The sequence below is a fragment of the Tribolium madens genome, unplaced genomic scaffold (assembly GCF_015345945.1).
Source record: "Tribolium madens isolate multiple individuals breed KSU strain unplaced genomic scaffold, Tmad_KSU_1.1 Scaffold_91;HRSCAF=231;Tcas5.2_LG7, whole genome shotgun sequence".
NCBI lineage: Eukaryota > Metazoa > Arthropoda > Insecta > Coleoptera > Tenebrionidae > Tribolium > Tribolium madens.
The window spans coordinates 6316885-6335019 of record NW_025401063.1 but is presented as its reverse complement, the minus strand read 5'-3'; the positions used below and the strand labels follow the sequence as shown (position 1 = coordinate 6335019).

Genomic DNA, 18135 nt, shown 5'->3' with positions numbered 1-18135 from the left:
TTTTTTTTAAATGTGTATTTGGAAACTGTTTTTTAAAGTTGTTAAGTGTCAATTTTCTTTTAAGATAGAAAATTAAATGTGCCGAAAATCGATAAAAAAATTTTCAATAATCGAAAAAATTAACAAAATCGCTCCAAATGCACTCACAGGAGTGCAAAAGATTCAGAAAAGCGGTAAAACGTTGTAGATGCAAATTTTTGAAAAATTTTGTGTATGTATGAATATGTTGGATTTGAGCTGAGAAACTGTTGGTGGCGTAGTGGTGTAGCGGCATAAGGTCCCGCTAGGTCCGGGGTTTGAACCTCGGTGAAGTTAACAATTTTTCTTTAATTCAAATTCAATTCAAATAAATGTCAAAAGATGGTGGGGAAATTTAAACATGTGCACATGTTCTAATAAGTATAATAAGAGAAAGAAAGAGCTGAATTTTTTGATTTTGATTTTTCTAAGAAAAATTTAAATACTAACAATTCAAATAAGTAACAAAAGATGTTGCAAGTGTTTTAAAACATGGGAACAGGTTCTAATAAGTATAATCTTAACTGAATTTTTGTTTTTTACTTTCACTCAATCTCTACTCTTTGCCGTTTTTTACTTTTATTGCTTTCAAATTTTTCTACAATTTTCAAGAAAAAACAATCACTATCACGTGACAAAGATGGTTAAATAAACGTTTTAGACTTTTAGACATGTGTGAGAGCGCTTAAGCTATCACGCTTTATAATTTTAGTTGACTTTCGATTACTTTTTCTTGCAGTACATTTATTATTCTGCTACTATTGGACTTACTGAAATTGCCTTTGTGTTAGTTTCCCAGACGTATAAATATTTTAAAATGTAGGAAAGAAATTAGTTCTGGACTTGTGTGTCGCTTGACACTGAACCTGAGAATAGGAAGTGCTTAGAGCTGCGGTATTACATTCAACACTTGAGAAGCTAATTAGAACTATGAACAATATGTTGCCAACTTCAGTGATGAGAGTTTACCAAAGGACGTGTAATAATGTGTTTGCTATTGTGTTCGCATAGTTGAGCATTATGTCCTTCGTTCGTCGAACTTTCTTTCTTGTTTTTGTTTAGTTATTGTTGCTTAATTTTGCTTGTAAGATCGCTTTGACATTTAACGTATTTGGAACGACCAATCAGAAAATTGTTGTTTTCGAAAGTTTGTTCTTGCAAAATTCTTGCTTGGAGAATCGAAACGAAAAGTTGGCGAACTATGAAATGTGCACTTTTATTTATTATCTTGATCGGAAAATAATCTAAACATAAAGTTGGCAACTGATGTATTTTATATCTTATGCGACCTGAAGGCGTATAAGCAAAAATGCATTTTTGGAAGTAGATTTTCCCGAATGGCAGACATAACAAACTAACAAAATCGAGTTGCGCACAATTTCAGTTTGATGGTTCTTTTTGTTTGTATGACGTAAATAATGTGACTGCGGTAATATCGCCCTATATATGACGCAATACGTCAAACTTTAATGAAATTGCTGGAGGCTGAGCTGGCCGTAATCACCTGAGCACCCGTCAGCTAATATCATACAATTAAACACAAACCACCAACAATAAACCGCTTTCGGAGCAGAGATGTAGTTTGTCAGAAGCATGAGCGAAGCTGTTTTATTATCTGACGTACAGCGATATTTGACGACAATAAAAATAATTTATTTTTCGATTGAACGGTACCTTTTGGAGACGGAGATTTGATCGGGCTAGTATGTTTGCAGAACCAATAGTACAATGATTTATCCAATCAGGGCGCTGTTTATCGGAGCAGACAAGTCCGGGCGGCGAGTCCGGACCCAGTCGAGTGTGAAATGAGCAGGGCTCCGGTTATCGGCCAGTCCGGCTCAGATGCGTTACATGCGGGATTAGTCCACATAATGTCGGATTACACGGTCACTAAGTAACTGAAGAATACTAAACTCAACTAACGACGAAACGACACCATGGTATGAGAAAAAAGACACTAGGAAGTCGAATTCTAATTACACTTTTGTTCAGTCTTTGTAACGTCACAAACATTAGTTGGCTATAAAAGCGGATTTTACAAAGGTAACGGATATGTAAAAGCCACGACAATATACGAAGAATAATATAAAATTTGTAACATTAAAATAATGAAAACAGCGAACTGCAGACGGAAATGTATTGCCCGCAAGCAATTGGATTTTATGCTGCATATAATATTTATAGCTTGACGTAAATACTTGACCACACATTGTGTTCTCGAAATATATTTTATGACGAAAAATATTGAGTAAATGTCAAATATTTCATATTGTAGTTATGCAAGGAACGTAAGTTAATAACCAAAGAAAAACTCGTACGAAATTTTGGCAAATTTTTGTTCTTTCCAATTTAATTTTTGATTTTTGTGAGTAAATTTGAAATAAAGCAAATTTGAAAAAGCAGTAGTCGGGTTTTATTTTTGAGGAATTCTCGTTGCAACCAATAATTCTACTCCAGCCTTCAATGTTTTTCACATTTTCATTGTTTTTCAGCTTAACACAAATTATCCCACATACATAGGATAACAATGGTTTACTGTTTCCATACAAGTCTGTTAATACCTTTCGTTTGTTATCTTTCATTGGATTTATTTTTAATTTACCTCGATGATTCTGTGTTTTTCATTTATAACCAATACTGTTTTTTTTCTTGGTTTTTACGAAGCTTTTAGTAAAAAGTCTTTTACGATGCCTAAAGCTCTTACTGCCATATAACGATAACATCTTAACTTTAACAAAAACTGGCGCTACGTTTTTACTCATGTACATATCATTTTACACCTGGAAGTTTGATTTATATCAGCTACAAAACAAACCATGTTAGCCTCGCAAATAACTTTGTTCATATTTTATTTAGGTTGATTTTTTACTTATCGATTCTTAAGCGTGAAAACTTAACATAATTATCACTAAATTTTGGCACCACTCAAATTAGCATCTGGACCACATTACAGTGTTCTTCTCTTGTCACAAAAAACCCGAAACCAGTCTTATGACCCTCCGATTATAAGGGTGTTTATCTCTGTTAATCTAACAAGGTGTGTTTACAAATTTAGAGGGTTGCATTTCCAGTATCATCCCCTATTGCGAAACATATTAACAAAAAGTATCTTTTTTAATTTGTTTTTGTCGTTATGATTACGTCCACGAAGAAAAAAAATCTCGTCTGCACTTTAAGTAAAACTTTTGTAATAAAAACCTGTCTGGCAAATATTTTCAGTCTCGAGCTTAATGAAAAATAAACATTAGGGATATTAGCGAGCAATTATTTTCCATAAACTGGCAACAGAGTTTACATTAGTGAATATGTTGTAGAAACTCGTGGCGGAGAGATAATGTTAATTCATACAGAAAAGTAAAATCTCGCCCACCTTCTCGTTAACTAAGAAATTTGCTTTTCGTAATGTGATATTTCCCATTCTGCCGTAAAAATGAGGAGCTCATGTGGGCACTCATGTACATACATATTTTTATTACTCGAATAAAGATAAGAGGTCGCAGCCATCATCATTTTAGCCCAGCATCGGCTCTTGAGTTGCTCTTTATTTAGGCACGATAAGGCTCGATGAACGCAATCGCGCTATTTTATTTGCATTATTCGTGGTTTGTAAAAGAGGTCGATTCCATAAATACTTGACAGGTTATTTGGTGTAGTTGCCCCTATCATATTGTCGCCGTTTAATAACGCCACCGAGATATTTATTGCCGTGATAAGGTTTCTATGCGGCTTTTGTACGTTTCAAAACACGGAAAACTTTAAAATTTGCGAGCCAGGATTTAATTAGAATGTCGCTTGTGCTCAAAAAATAAACGAATCGTTGTCCAATTAGTCACTTTTTTTGTATATTTCATAAATCATCCAAGGGTGGAAAGCAGACGAGAGTGACATATCGCACAAATCCCCGGTCTCTAGCATACATAAAATAACAACGAATCTCGAGCGATTTCTTGGCATTTTAAACTACTTCTTTGTTCTTCTGTCACTCGAGCAACCACCGAGGCGAAATCTGAGGAACGGTGGCCGACTTGAATGAAAGGTGAACGAGTTTATCACTTTAACTAGATATTTATCGAGAAAAGGGTTCAGCAGTTTTAAAAATACCATAAAGGTCTATAGGTCAATCAGAACTTTAACTTAAACACTCTTAAATCAATAAGTGAACAGTGAAAAGCAGTAAAATCAAGAACTAGAAACGTGCTCTTTTTGGAACTGCGTTTTATTTGCAATTTTGGGAGTTTTAATGGGCCAACAATGTGTAAATTGAGAAACAGATTTTTTTTAATTAATTAAATTCTGACGATAACTACGGGTACTACATAAATAACTTTAGCTTTTGAGTTATTAAAAAAATTGTTGGACCAAAACAGCTCAAGTTTTCGGTTCTGCTTGTTATGCCAAAAACTGTCCAGTGCCGTACCGAAAAATCGATCTTTTTAAATAATTGACCCGAGGAATAAACCAAAGAGGAACTTTGGTATAGAGTGAGGAGGTTTCCAGGATTTTAATTTTAAATTCCAGGAGTTTCTTAGGATTTTTGGGGTCATCAAAAATATTGATCAGTGTTTGAATCTCTTTGAAATTACATTTTTATTTTTTATTTTAACAAGGTTACTGATTGGCATTATTGTTGTGATTTTGGTGTAGCTTTGGGGCGCAAAATTTGGTTGGCAGCAAACATCGCAACGAGTTTAGTCCCACCGCATAATTCAGCGTAGTGCCCATAAAATCAGTTTATTTGATGATGTAATTCGTAATTAAATGAATGAAATGCAATAAAGTTCATCCAGCATCACAGTCTCATCAAGAACCATCCAACGAAACAGCGACAATATATTTATTTAATTTTTATCGGTCCCGGTGCAATTCGCATTTTACGGCGGCGCGCGGTCTCATTGGGACAGGATATCGCATTACAGCCAGACAATTTAGATAATGAACATTTCTAACTCATTTACATTGTGAGCGCTAGTCGCAATTTATACTCCCCCAAATATCTGCTTTATATCAAACTCCACATTTTGCATTATTAGATGCCCTATGCTTATGACTGGAGCCAATAATTTACTTTGCAACCCTATCGAGTTAAAAATAACAATTCACGTCGACGATTTATAATTTTAGATTTGTATTTTGGATTGTTTTTGCCATCACGGGAAGGTTTTAGCATTCAGGAGCTCGGTCCGGCCTAGTTTGGACATGATTGGGGCTTCGAGAAGATAGTAAGGCTTGTTAAGATTTGGAAACGAAAACTACAATCAGAGCGTGACTCGACTCCCTGTCTCGGAGGGCCAATGATGGAGGAATTTCGACGCAGTTTCTATTATGGTGGTTAAAGACTCGAACCCAGTTTTCTTTTGATTAAACATTTATTTAAAAATGGTTGTTTTTTGATAATACTTTCATAATTTTTAAGGTAAATATATTAAAAATTAAAAATATATTGAGTTGGAAAATGAAAATTTCATTGTAGTCTAAATTAAAATGTGGAGTCTTTATTTACTTTCCTTACAGGCTAAAGGATTAAAAATCACATTTTTTATGAAAAAAGTGCAACGAAGCATCGAAATGTTGGGAAAGCGTAAAATATAATCCTCGGCCGCTTTGTCATATCCAAGTATTACAAATAATACAGAGAAGGATACAAAGGACTAATTAATTATTATTCTTTGAAAATTTTGTTGTATAAATGCGAGTAGCTAACGTGGACGTTTACTAAAAGTACAAAACAAAAATAATTTTTGCATTTCTTTGATATTTTGTTCTTTCTTGAATAAACCTCCACAACGAGTGAATATATTCAACTTGAGGAAAAAATTGGAAAAACATCATTTGTAATGTGAGCTAAAATATAAAATATTTTAGACTTATTTTTGCTCTACAAGCAATTTTCCTAAACTTAGCGTGACAATATGGTAACAGTCGCGGTACACCCACAATGTAATAGCATAATGATAGTAATTTTATTTTATTTTGGGAATTATTTCCCCATTAGTGACTAACACTAAATAAATGAATAATTTGAAGATGTTGGTGGTACTCAAATTAATCTAACACAATTTAACTTGTCATTGCTTAACAAAAAATACTTACGTTTTTAGAGTTAAATTTATTCAATTAAGTGAATTATCATTTCATAGATGAAAAATGGATGACAGACATTTATTTTACGACTAAGCTTGTCCTATATAAAGTAAGTTTATTGCTCGTTTGGAATTAACCGATTTAGCTAATTTTGCTTTTGAAACTGTAATAAACCTTCATCCAGTTTTATAGCAAACTGGTTCAGGTATACTATTCTAAATCCAAATGGTAGAATTACTTCTAATTCTCGACCGTTTTGTTAATTTAAGCTTTAATTTAACTTGCAAATTGAAAGACACGTTACTTCTGAATGAAATTATAAAATAATCCGTAAACTCATCACAGTATCATTATTTTTGCTGAATTTAAATTGCTAGTTTTCCCTACAGTGTCCTGTATTTAAGTAGTAATCTTTGGTTCAAAGCCATTCTGCGATTTTTTCCAACACCATGCAGGGGCAAAACCGTGTCTGGAAGCACGTCTCGTTGAGCTCCATCAGCAGCGATTAACGAACATTTTTAACGAGGCTTTTGAGCAAATTGCACACTAATTACGGATCCGTCGAGTTGTCGTTTCAAGCGAACATTTGCAAAAATTGCGTCCTTTATTAAAAACAAAAATGTCGCCGTGACTGGGAACAACAAGGATAATAGGCCAAATTTGAGAATGTGGCGGTGCATTAGTAGTCAAGTGACGGAGGACGTCGTTAAGTATTATTTTTGAAGGGGACACTCCCTCCAAAGTAGACATTTGTAGAGATGGACAATGGCTGTTGTCACGCGCTCAAGGGTTCTGTGTTTGTTTAACACTAGTCTCGCGTGGAAATGAGCATTGGGTCAGAGGTGAAGTCGATGGTCTGATAGTGGCATGTAATTTTCTTACCGATCAGGTTTTAATTTAAATGGTTGAGGGTTTGTTTTGAGCACGAGAACATCGCTGGATTTGCAAGAGATGTGCAATCGAGTTCCCCTAATGGGCACCATCGAGATAATCTCACCTGCCTAATGGCGACGTCAACTATAACTCGTCTTATTTGTTCAGAACCTCTAGGAAACTTTGCAGATTTATGCGATGTTTTCGTCTCGGCTCCCGAGTTCTTTTCACTTCGACTCGGTCTTCTTTTGTCATCTTACGAAAATTAAAAATGAAATGTTTTTGTAATTACTACTTTCAACTTTCTGTCTTCATTTAACTTTTTAGATTATGTCCAATGCGTTGTTAGTAATTTAATTAAATGCAAAGAAACTAATAACTTGTTGAAAACTGCTCGTTTACGTCTCAATTTCGTATTTTTAATTTCTATAATTTCTTTCATTTAATTAAGTCTCTTTGTTCCATCGAATAAATCTAAAATTGTGCCGTTTAATTACTTACCTTTTTTTTGCCTCATCATTGATTAATTAACACGACGGGATGAGTTGTTTTTCTGCTCAGATCATAAGGGTCGATCTGGGAGCCTTTATTGGACTATTGTGCAATATCAGGGTATCCCTGCATATATTGCCTTCTTACATTGTAAGATTATTTCTGAGAACGCTTGGCCGGCTTGCTATCATAAACTAGCATATCTTGTTGTTGCCTTGGGAGAGCATCCAATGAAACCAAGCCCAATTTCGTCGCCCCTCGTATCGCAGACGCCAATAAAAAGATTTAGCTGCTGCACCAAATACACCTTTCGACTGATCGAATGGCTTTTTCTGTTTTTCTACAAAACTGTTTTTAGTTGGAAACATTTCGACTAGTCGCACTTCCACTAGGAACGCCCTCCACTTCTCATGGAAATGTAGATTCTCCCTACGAAACGAGACATTTTATTGCGTTTGCTTTTACCTTTCTTGTATACACTTTTTGGCGATTTCGACAACGTAAACAATTTGATTAATGCAGTTTACGAATACAACAATTGAAAAACTATGTAATGTGCTTTAACATTTGTCTTTAAAACAACTATGTTACTTTACTAATCATACATATTGTCTTCAATGCTTAAGATTTGTTCCAAGACAAAATTCTCTGCAATCTATTTCTATTGTGTTCTAGTGGAGTGGTTAGCAATGTATCTGGATTTAGCAAAGTACAAATAATCATCATAAAGACAACGTGTATAGTCACTACAATAACTTTAAAGTTCAATTTGTTAGATTGTCTGCATCTGCACGTCCTCTTAACCGACTTACTAAAAAACACTACTCGTAAGTATGACATGAATTGAACTAACTGAAGAAACAGAAATAAATATCGAGGAATATCGAAATATCAGTTTAAAAAAAATTGATTTTTTAAGATATTTTTACCAAAAATAACATATTATAGTGTATCTGAAAATGGGTCAAAAGAACCAAGGATTATATAAAATTCGGGTTTTGATACTTTTTCGTTATACAATTTCTAAACACATTTATAGACAGTAAAAAATGGTATGCGTTATTTTTTAAATCTTTTCTTATTATGTTCAAATAATATTTTATGTACCTACAAAATGTTTTAACAAAAAAGCTTTAACTCTTTTGGGATTAGAACATTGGTTAAGGTCATTATCAGAACGAAAAATGTATAGGTTCGACCTGTGTACAAGGAAGGCTTTTGCTTCCGACAGGAAATACAAAAGTAGCCCTTTCGAAGGAAGATAAGAAGGATTTCAATTTAGGAATTTGAAAGTGTCGGATTTGAATATAGCTGACGATGTCAGGCTCAAAGGTGGCCGTTTCTCATATCAATAAAATGAGCTTTGGCCTGCGAATCGATCTGGCCTGGCTCCATTTATCTCATTCCTGACGTGGATTTTGCATGCGGTTCACGATAGTGTACATCTATTGGCCCACAATATATCGAAGAATTTCGAGCAATGGTGCGAATTGACCCTTTGTGGAGGTCACGACGTTCGGCAAATGCCGCCCTATCCATCATACGGTCGTACTTAATTATTTGCGAGATGTTTGAAATATTTCAACATCTCCGGGAAACTCAAGATTAGAGGAGGTATGTCTCTCTTTCTTTGATTACTTTTCCCTGCAGACAAGTGGAATAAGTCGGAAATGTTAGTTTCCTTCCTGTTTTGTCATTGGCCAAGTTTTAGGTATTAATTTGGGGAAACTGTGTATTTGGTTCAATCCCTCCGGCATATGAGCGTCGTTTGCCCCGGCATTATTTGTGGAAATTGGAGCAATATCATTTTACTTATCTCCCGGGCGACAATTGATCGTCGGATGCAGTCTGTAACAATCACTATAAACAAGTCAATAATCCGCTGCACTCTGACAAATTGTATTGGCTGGAATAAGTGCAGAATTTGCAATAGTATCTTGGCCAAGTGCGACTAACTCTTCGGGGAACATTAATTTTAGACTATACATGCCATACATTCTCCTTACTTTATTTTATATTTTACGACTCGACATTACTTCTTAATTAAATTTTAGACATTTTTATTTAATTGTTTTGCTGCAACATTCGCCAATTAACTTTTTCATGAAAGTTATTGTTTCACTGAGGGATCAGCTTTTAATGCGACTTTTTATTTGTTTCAGGAATTTAGTATATAATCTCAGTCTGTCGGATCTGAACCAACAGCAGAAGCTGACGTGGTATTCCAACGAACACGATGCCAAGATGTGTGTAATGAAAGGGAAAGACGAGGTAGGTGGAAGATATGCTAATATGAATCTATTTAAGCATGACACAAATGACAGCCTGCTAATATTACCTCTAATATCACGTCTAATAAAACATTCTTACCTCTCACATATTAGGTACAGGCTGTTTTTTCTCATTTTTTTACATAATCAAAAAATTGTTATATTTGAATTTACGATTTTATATCTCATATACAAGAATACATTTTTTCTTTTCTGTTAATTTTGGGAATCCAGACGCAACATTAATTTGCTTTTTACTCTTTATAAAACACATAAACGTGGAAAGACCCAAGAAGCAAATCGAATATAAATAAGGAGCTTTTCTGTTGGTATGAAGGAGACTCAATAAAATCGTTGCATTGACCTTAGCAACACCTGTTTATTCTTATGTTCTTATTCGCAGAGACACCTAGAATAAAACTGACATTTATTTTCCAATATTGTATGAAGCGTCTTTGCTATTTTTCATGACTCTCAATGGCAGTCATTACACGTTATGGCCACGAGTAAGGAACGATAAGGGTGGCCCATATTTAGTGTAAAATATGGCTATGCAAGTGCAGTTTGCAGGCTCATTTAATAAGAGTAGTCTGCAGCAGTTATCTCGTATGTCAGGGGCATATATTTACCTATCATGCCGGTGCACTATTATGCGACTTACTGCAACCACATATGTATAAACCAAGCAGTTTTTGGTATAAATCTTCCTAAAAGTGGCAAAGTAGGTACAAGTAATTTTAGTCTAATTGGAAAAATGCTTTTCTGGCGGCATTGGTGTAAAAATTGATTGATACTGGAGAAGCGTCGTATTTTGCTCACGAAATGTACCCTCTTTAGGTATTTATGTGTGTAGGGCGGGCTAATGCGATCAGCTCGTTGTCATCGAGAGTATCGCATTTTGAACATTTGAGCCATTAGGGTATACTTCAGTTATCAAAAGCATATCGTGCGATTATCGACGCAAGGTCGTTAAACCAAACTCTTTATCCGTTTCCACACGACTTTGCCTTATCTTTCCTAAACAGATTAGAGCTTAACGTTGAATCGAAAACATCGATTAATTTTTTTTGTTTGCGGATGCGAAAGAAAAGGCCAAAGTATAAATAGCGATTGTCTTTATGATAGGCTGGTGCGGAGGGTGATGGATCGTTCCTTTTGAACAACCCTTTTAAAGTTTCGAATCGTCGGGATGGGCTAAAAATGGGTCGGGGTAAAGTGTGAGTCTGTTTCGCCACCCTTCGATAATCTTCCATTTCAAGGCAAATGCCTGGATCAGACCGGAGTAATTTCGCGACGCGGTAACTATCACCGCCGGTTTTGCCCTAATTAGTGATCATTAGGTTATGTAAGACTATCAGCCGCTTACTTAACTTATGTTTTACGGTAGATAAACAAGTAAGTGAGACATTACGTTGTGAAGCAACGACGAAACCGCCGTATCGATCTGCGGCTGTATTCTGTATGCAAATTTCGCTTAGGCCGTTGAACACTCGGGAAAATATAGTTTTGGTATGTTGGGAAATTACCAAGAAACGAGTTTCCAACAAAGTTTAACTTTCCCGACAGATAAGACCGTTCTGATACGCTTATCTTTGTTTTTATACGGCGGGCTTTTTAGACGGCAGCTTATGGAAATTACGATTATTATAATTAATGAAAATTACCCTAGAAATTCTATTAAAAACTCTCATTTCATGCAGATTTCACCTCTTAATGGAATATTTACTTATGTATTCGATTTATTTGTATTATTAATTTTTTAAATTTTGTTAGGTACAAGGTGAAATAACGCTTTTTTACAAAAACACTGAAAATTGAATTATAAACTACCGCACAATGCAAATTTAAGTTTGATAAATAATAATGGCAGATATTTGCCTGAAAGCTTTGGAGCTTTTTGGAACTGACATTTGTGGAACGTTTCCGACAGCGCTAGAGTAAAACTTTGTGCGACGCTTTTGATACATAATAAGAGTACTTGTTATTGAGAAAATGCGTTTTTGATATTCAGTAAACAACCTTTCATGATGTATAAAATGCAATAGTTGTGTACCTAATTCCACAATTTGATTATCAATTTCTTCATGCTCATACTACATATTTTCATCTATATATAATTAATAATTATTCAACATTGTTAAAATATTTCGAACAACAGAAGCGACAATCGCTTTGCTTGCTAGTCAGTTTTTAATCTTTGTGCAGTTTTTATTTTAACTATTGAAGAATCTCGCTAAACTATAATAAAGTGGCACTTTTATAATTTCATTTCTTAATTTGATAGAAAAGTTTCAGTGTATACAGTTTACTCACGAATTATAAAAAGTTTTTAGAGTTTAGACTGAGTCATATTCTAGACTCTATTAAGCAGTGTAGAATTTAAAAAAAAACACGAAAAACTAATGTATAAGACTGCTTTTTTGCGTTGGTTTAATTTGCAACTTATTTTTGGTATGAAAATTTTTTGTGAAAGTAGTTGGTAAACATTTATTCCGAGTAATTTGGGCGCTTCTGTAGTTTCCACTAAATAATTTGTTAACTTGTCATCAAAAATTTATTCTTTCTGTTAGCCGTTTTGGTCTAACATGATCAATACGTGTATAATTCGTCGTTGACCTTTGAACTTTTTTGCATTAAATTTTTTGTGCTGAAGTAATTTGTTGGGTCATTTATTCGTCATATTGGGTCGACAGTTGGGCTCGAGGGTTGCATTTTAATTAATGGTTGGAAACGAACGCTGTAAGAGATTAAAATTAATAACATCAAAGAGGCGAATTTTCCTCAACATGCAACATGATAATGGCCGAGCCGTCTTAAAAATGTGTCGGTAGTTGCCATCACGCCTTGAAGAGGTACACTTATCAGATTGTGTTCCATGCCTTGTTTATTCCCTTTTTGCGTCTCTACGTTCTTATATCCATCCATTTAGGTATTGATTCCACCCGCATCCTTTATCTGTTCTGAAATCAGCCGACGTTTCATTAGGCGAAGGAGTCCTCTGCAAGTAAGCGCGGCGTTTCAGCCCTGAAACGGATTTGTTTTCAGGTTTGTAATTTGCGGCCGAACTACCACCATAACAGATCGAGTTATTCAGACCGTCGAGTCGATTCAATTTAACGACTGTTGAGCTGACTGACGTCCGAGAAGCGGTTTCGTAGACTGTTTAGATTATCCCGTTCTGCTATCAGTGTTTCCCGGATATTGGACTAATAGAATAATTTATTTACTTGTGAGCTAACAAATTACACGAAAACCTGAATTTAACTCACAGGAACGTAATTCGCTCCTTAAAGGAAGTTTTTTAATCCTCTTTGATTAATTACGTTTCGTCACAGAGCTGAGACTCGAAATGCGTTGATGAATTATGATGTGCAAGGGAGATAATAAATGTACCAACACGATTACCGGGTGTATGAAAAGAAGGCGACCACGCCACCGGTTGTCTATATCTTTAGATGTCTTCATGCGGCTTTGCACAAAAGAACCGCTTCCAAGGGAAAATGACGCCATTATTTAGAATCTTCGGAGTTGAAAGGAGAAAAAAAACTCTTTTCTATTGAATACTCCACGGTAGGGCAATTCAACTACACACGACCCGCAGGCTCCCTATTTATATATATTTTATTTGACATCTCTCGCGGCTTGTTGAATCTTATTTTAAACGTTATACTTGCAATTAAAGGTTTTTAAAAGGGGCTGTTTAGCAATATCTTTGAGGAAGAAAGGGAGCGGGAATATAGGGAAGGCGAGATGTCGCAATATGAAAGAATAGTTGACGATCATTAAGACCTCCTCAAGTCTGGTTTTCTTGATTAAAAAAGGAATGGACAAAGAAGTTCGAGAAAAATGGGGCAGGTCTGAAAGAAAAGGGGATAGCCGTTGTAAATGTTACAAAGCGAGAAGAAGATCGATACGCTGTCTGATGTGTGGTCGTATCTGCGCCGCTCCCGATTCCTCGTCCCCATTGTTATAAGCATAACCAATGATCAATGCAAAAATATTTGCGAATACTCCTAATATAAGTATTTTCATTTTCCAATTTTCGATTTGTTGTTTTGAGACTTTTTTTTATTAGAAAATAAGTTTTGTTTTGAATGACACTGAAGTTTTCTGGTAAAAACAATATATTTAGGAATATTTTATTTTTGTGCTTTTTTATGCATATTTTGCATATTGAGCTTATTTTAGCGCTTATTTTTGTAATTTTTTTGTGTTAAAAAGTCCGAACTCTAGTTATCAGTCATTTAGGCAGCCGTTAATGGATTGTCGAAAGCGATACTAATCATGAGGTTCTATTGACCCGGCGCCTCCACCAATTATTACCATCGAGCTACGTGCCTCCCTAAGTTCTCATCAAAAGCACTTGGCGACGTAGTATTATTTATTGCAAGTCATTTTATTTCTCCCAGGAAATTAATAGCCGCTCATCTCATGTGTTATTTTATTATTTTATGGCTTGGTAGTGCGGTTGAATTTTTGCCTGCGTCCACCCCTTTTCACCGACAGTATCATCTCAAGGCATCTCTTCTCAATCTCGAGCCTCCCATTAAGTTTTTGCCTCGACCCTATCTCTAGCATTGTGCGAGCCTGATTTACCGTCTCTCTTACAGCTCAGTTTTTGCATTCGCCCTGCTCCTTCTTATCTTTTGCATCTCTCCTTCGCACTAATTGCTTTCTGGCCTTGTCGGCCCGAAATAATCAGCTCCGTGTAGCCATTAGCGCTATTCTCTATAAATTAGCCGTCCAGTTTATTATCGCTGTTGTGATTGAAACGTTATTTTCGGCAATTGACGCGGTATCGCGTTCGAGCCATTATTCAAAGTCCCCACGCTTTTTTATTCGGTCAAACGGCGATTCCTCACCCTTTATGGAGCTTTGTTTTCTGACGAATCGACGCGGATAAACCAATAACGCTGTTTTACGTCCCTGAATCGCTACCACACACGGGTGAATTAACCTTGATAAAATATTTACATATAATAACTTCGTATCATGTTTCATTATGTTTGAATGAAGCCATTAGGTCTTATGAAAAATTCAGCCGAGTCAATGGCCTTTCATTTTTAGACGCTTGCGAGCAGATTTACTGCATTACTATGCTAGGGGTTGTAAAATAATTCCCCTCGGACTATTTTCCTATTTAAAATTCTATTCTTTATTGCAGGAAAACTGCCAAAACTATATCAGAATCATGGCGAAAACTGCAGCGGGTCGCTTATTGCTATGCGGAACCAACGCCTTCAAGCCTGTTTGCAGAGAATATAATATTCTTAATGGAAATTACACGATGGAAAAAGAAAAACCAGGACAAGCTGTTTGTCCCTATGATCCCCACCATAACTCCACAGCCATTTACGTCGGTAAGTAAGCTTTATCACAATTACAGAGGCCGGATTTCGTCTCAAAAATTTTGAATTTTTTTTAATTAACACAATTTTCTGTTCTGAAAAATATGAAAATTATGTACTGTAATACTTCAATTTTTTTTTAATTTGAAAGAAGTGAGCCGATAACGGTCTATCACCAATTATTGTCAAATTGTGGCTCACTTTTGAAATTCAAATTATCCTGAATTGATGTGCATACGTAACTATTGCTATGGGAGCTGATCCGTGGGTAGCTATTGCGTAATTAAAACTATTCATCACATAAGTCCATGGCATTTCAGTGTGGCTGAATGCTGCCAATTTCCGGCAAACATGAATTCATTTCGGACCTAAAAGGAAATATCATCACAGCAGATTCGCAGCGAAATTCTCTCCACTTTAATTAATTTTATTTAGTAGTGTGGCAGTCGATTGATGATTCCGACTTCGGTTCACGCAACCGTGTGTTAATTGTTTTATCTAATAAAGTTGAGGCGAGTCTTAATAAAATTCGACAAGCAGTGGGATAAATATGTTTCAGATCATATTATAGTCAAACAAAAAATCATGTATCCGACATCGAAGAGGCAATTTATTAGAGCGCGGACAAAAGCAAACACGCGGAAGGTTATATTTTGGATTGTTGCGACGAGCAACGTTTACGAAACTACACGAATTATGGCAGCTGAAGCGAAGATTTGATTCTGGGGTCGTCGGCTGACAAAAGATCCGGGAATTCGCCCTCAAATCAGCTTCGTTTTACCGCTGCCAAAAAGCAAAATACAATGAAAGTATTAAAATTTCATTTGATATTTGAGAGATGGAGCAGCTTTGAAACTGATGAAACATTAAAAATGAAATCAGACGAAAGCAACAACAATAAATTTTTATGAATTATGAATTGGGGCTGTAACTTCCTATATACGATTTATACCACTAACGCAGCATGATTTTATTATTTCTGTTACGATTGCTGTGACCTTTTGTTTAATTTTATTTTTCAAATCAATACAAGATTTTTTAAATATGTTCATATTTTATTTTAACAGTTTTATTTTGACACAATTTTAATAATGCACATTGAAAATAGGTATAAACCTTGAAAGAATAAGGAAAAATTTTGTGGTTAGGTTTGAAATGAGAATAAGCCTTTTAATGAAACGCAACATACTTCTAGTGAAACTTAAATGAATCAATATTCTGTGACGCACACCAGCATTACACCCACTTTACTTTCACTCTTGTTCCTGCTTATCACAAATTTTAAAATATTGTCGTTTAATAATATATTTTTTTCCTGTTTGTGAAATAAATTAAAAATTAAATTTATTTTCTTTCAGCTATTAATTGAACAAATTTGCTGTAACTTTGAACTTAGAACGTTGAAAATTAAATTATGTTTTTATAAACATGTATTGTTTAAATCTTAATTACGAAATTTGTCAGTGGTGCTGGACTATTCATTTCTTGGTTGTTTTTGTTAGCGCTCCGAGAAACACAGCTTACAAAAATCAGTCTTATTTTTTTCCATGTTTGTCATAAAAAGAGGTTTGAAATTTTGAACCGAAAAGGTCTAAAAAGTGCGCGAGAGTAAACAAAAAGCTTAGAATTTTTTTTCGATTTCGTTTTTGTTTGTGTGTTGCGAACTGAAGTAATTTAAATAGGTCCCAAAGCAATTATGCAAATATTTTCTAGAACTTGTAATATATTTATGGAAAATAGTTGAGCAAAAACAAGCAGCAAGAGCATTAACTCGATCGATAATTATCAACTGGGCCAAGAAAGATGTCGACCACTACAACCGCAGTTGTCTGTCTCTCTTACGAACCCTTCGAGATATTAGGGTTCAGCCGTTACATGAAATGCTCTGTAGGGCAATGTAATTGATTATACAGGGAGACCGGTGTGTAACCGCTGAGCTAGTGCGACTTGGGGGTTAGCAGCAATTAAATATTCTTAATATGCCCAGTTATATTTGATATGCATGCACTGGGCACCTGGAAATCTGTATCATACACAGGGGGAGGTTGAGCGTTAATAAAATATGACTGTAACTTATAGGATTAGGCCGATGAAGGAAAAAGATGAATAGTTAATCTAACTAAGGACCACTAAGTTAATTTTATGGGTGGTTGCAGCTAAGTTAGGAGGTTGTTCCCTATGAAATGGCTGTTTTGTAAATTAAACTTTACACATGTTTCGACCACAAGGTGATCATTTCAAGTCAGGTCACAGAATAAGTCGAAACACTATCGTGTCAAAAATAACGGCAAAGGTAAAATGCAGAGGTGGGTGGTAAGAAATAGTAAATTGCAGCGGACCCCCAAAAATGTCCCTCAATCCTATAGGTAAATTGCAGCGGCGGATTATTTTTGAGAGGACCACCTGTCTTATCTACCTTACTTGATTCCGACATCAGAATTAGGTAGTAAACGGATATTAAAGAATGAAAAAAAAAGTATGAAAACTAAATGTTTGATTGAGAACGAACCACAAAATTGTTACCTATTAAATACTAATATCTATTTATAATACAATACTACTTATACTCGTAATTTGAAAAATTAATTATTTTAACATTTGTATTTTAAAAAGTAGTGAGATGAAGCAACAATATTTTGTTTTGGATACATAAAATAAAATATGTTTATTGGCTGTATGTCGTCTTGCATTTAGTCAAATTAGGGTCAATCAAAAATTTTTACAGCGCGTTTCGACGCCGAAATTTACAAAAATTTATAATTATCTTTTTTTTCACATCGGAAAACTTTTAGTAAGTATTTTAGTAGTATTTATTATCATGCATGAAGTTGTTGAGCATTTGGTCCTTTTTGGAAGATTTCTTGAAAGAAAATTAGACAAGTTTAAGTTAAAAACCAACCCTCTAGTTAAAAGTGCAATTTGACTATGTCCAACAATAAAAGTTTGATATTTTAGGGAAGAATTGAATAAATCACTTTAATTTTGTGACAAAAATAGAGATAATTGCGTTTGTATTAGGTACGTTTTTTGGAAATCGCAAGCAATACTCTGGA

At 35.0% G+C, this 18135-nt stretch overlaps 1 protein-coding gene across 5 annotated transcripts in view; it reads left to right on the top strand.

Moving 5' to 3' along the window:
* The window catches only part of LOC123010955 (semaphorin-1A), a 117750-nt gene that overhangs the window by 88642 nt on the left and 10973 nt on the right, over positions 1-18135 (top strand). For all 5 annotated transcript variants that reach the window (XM_044408172.1, XM_044408170.1, XM_044408174.1 and 2 more), the window contains exons 4-5: positions 9627-9735; positions 14899-15094. In XM_044408172.1, the coding sequence (XP_044264107.1) occupies positions 9627-9735; positions 14899-15094 (305 nt within the window). The remainder of the gene's footprint in view (positions 1-9626; positions 9736-14898; positions 15095-18135) is intronic.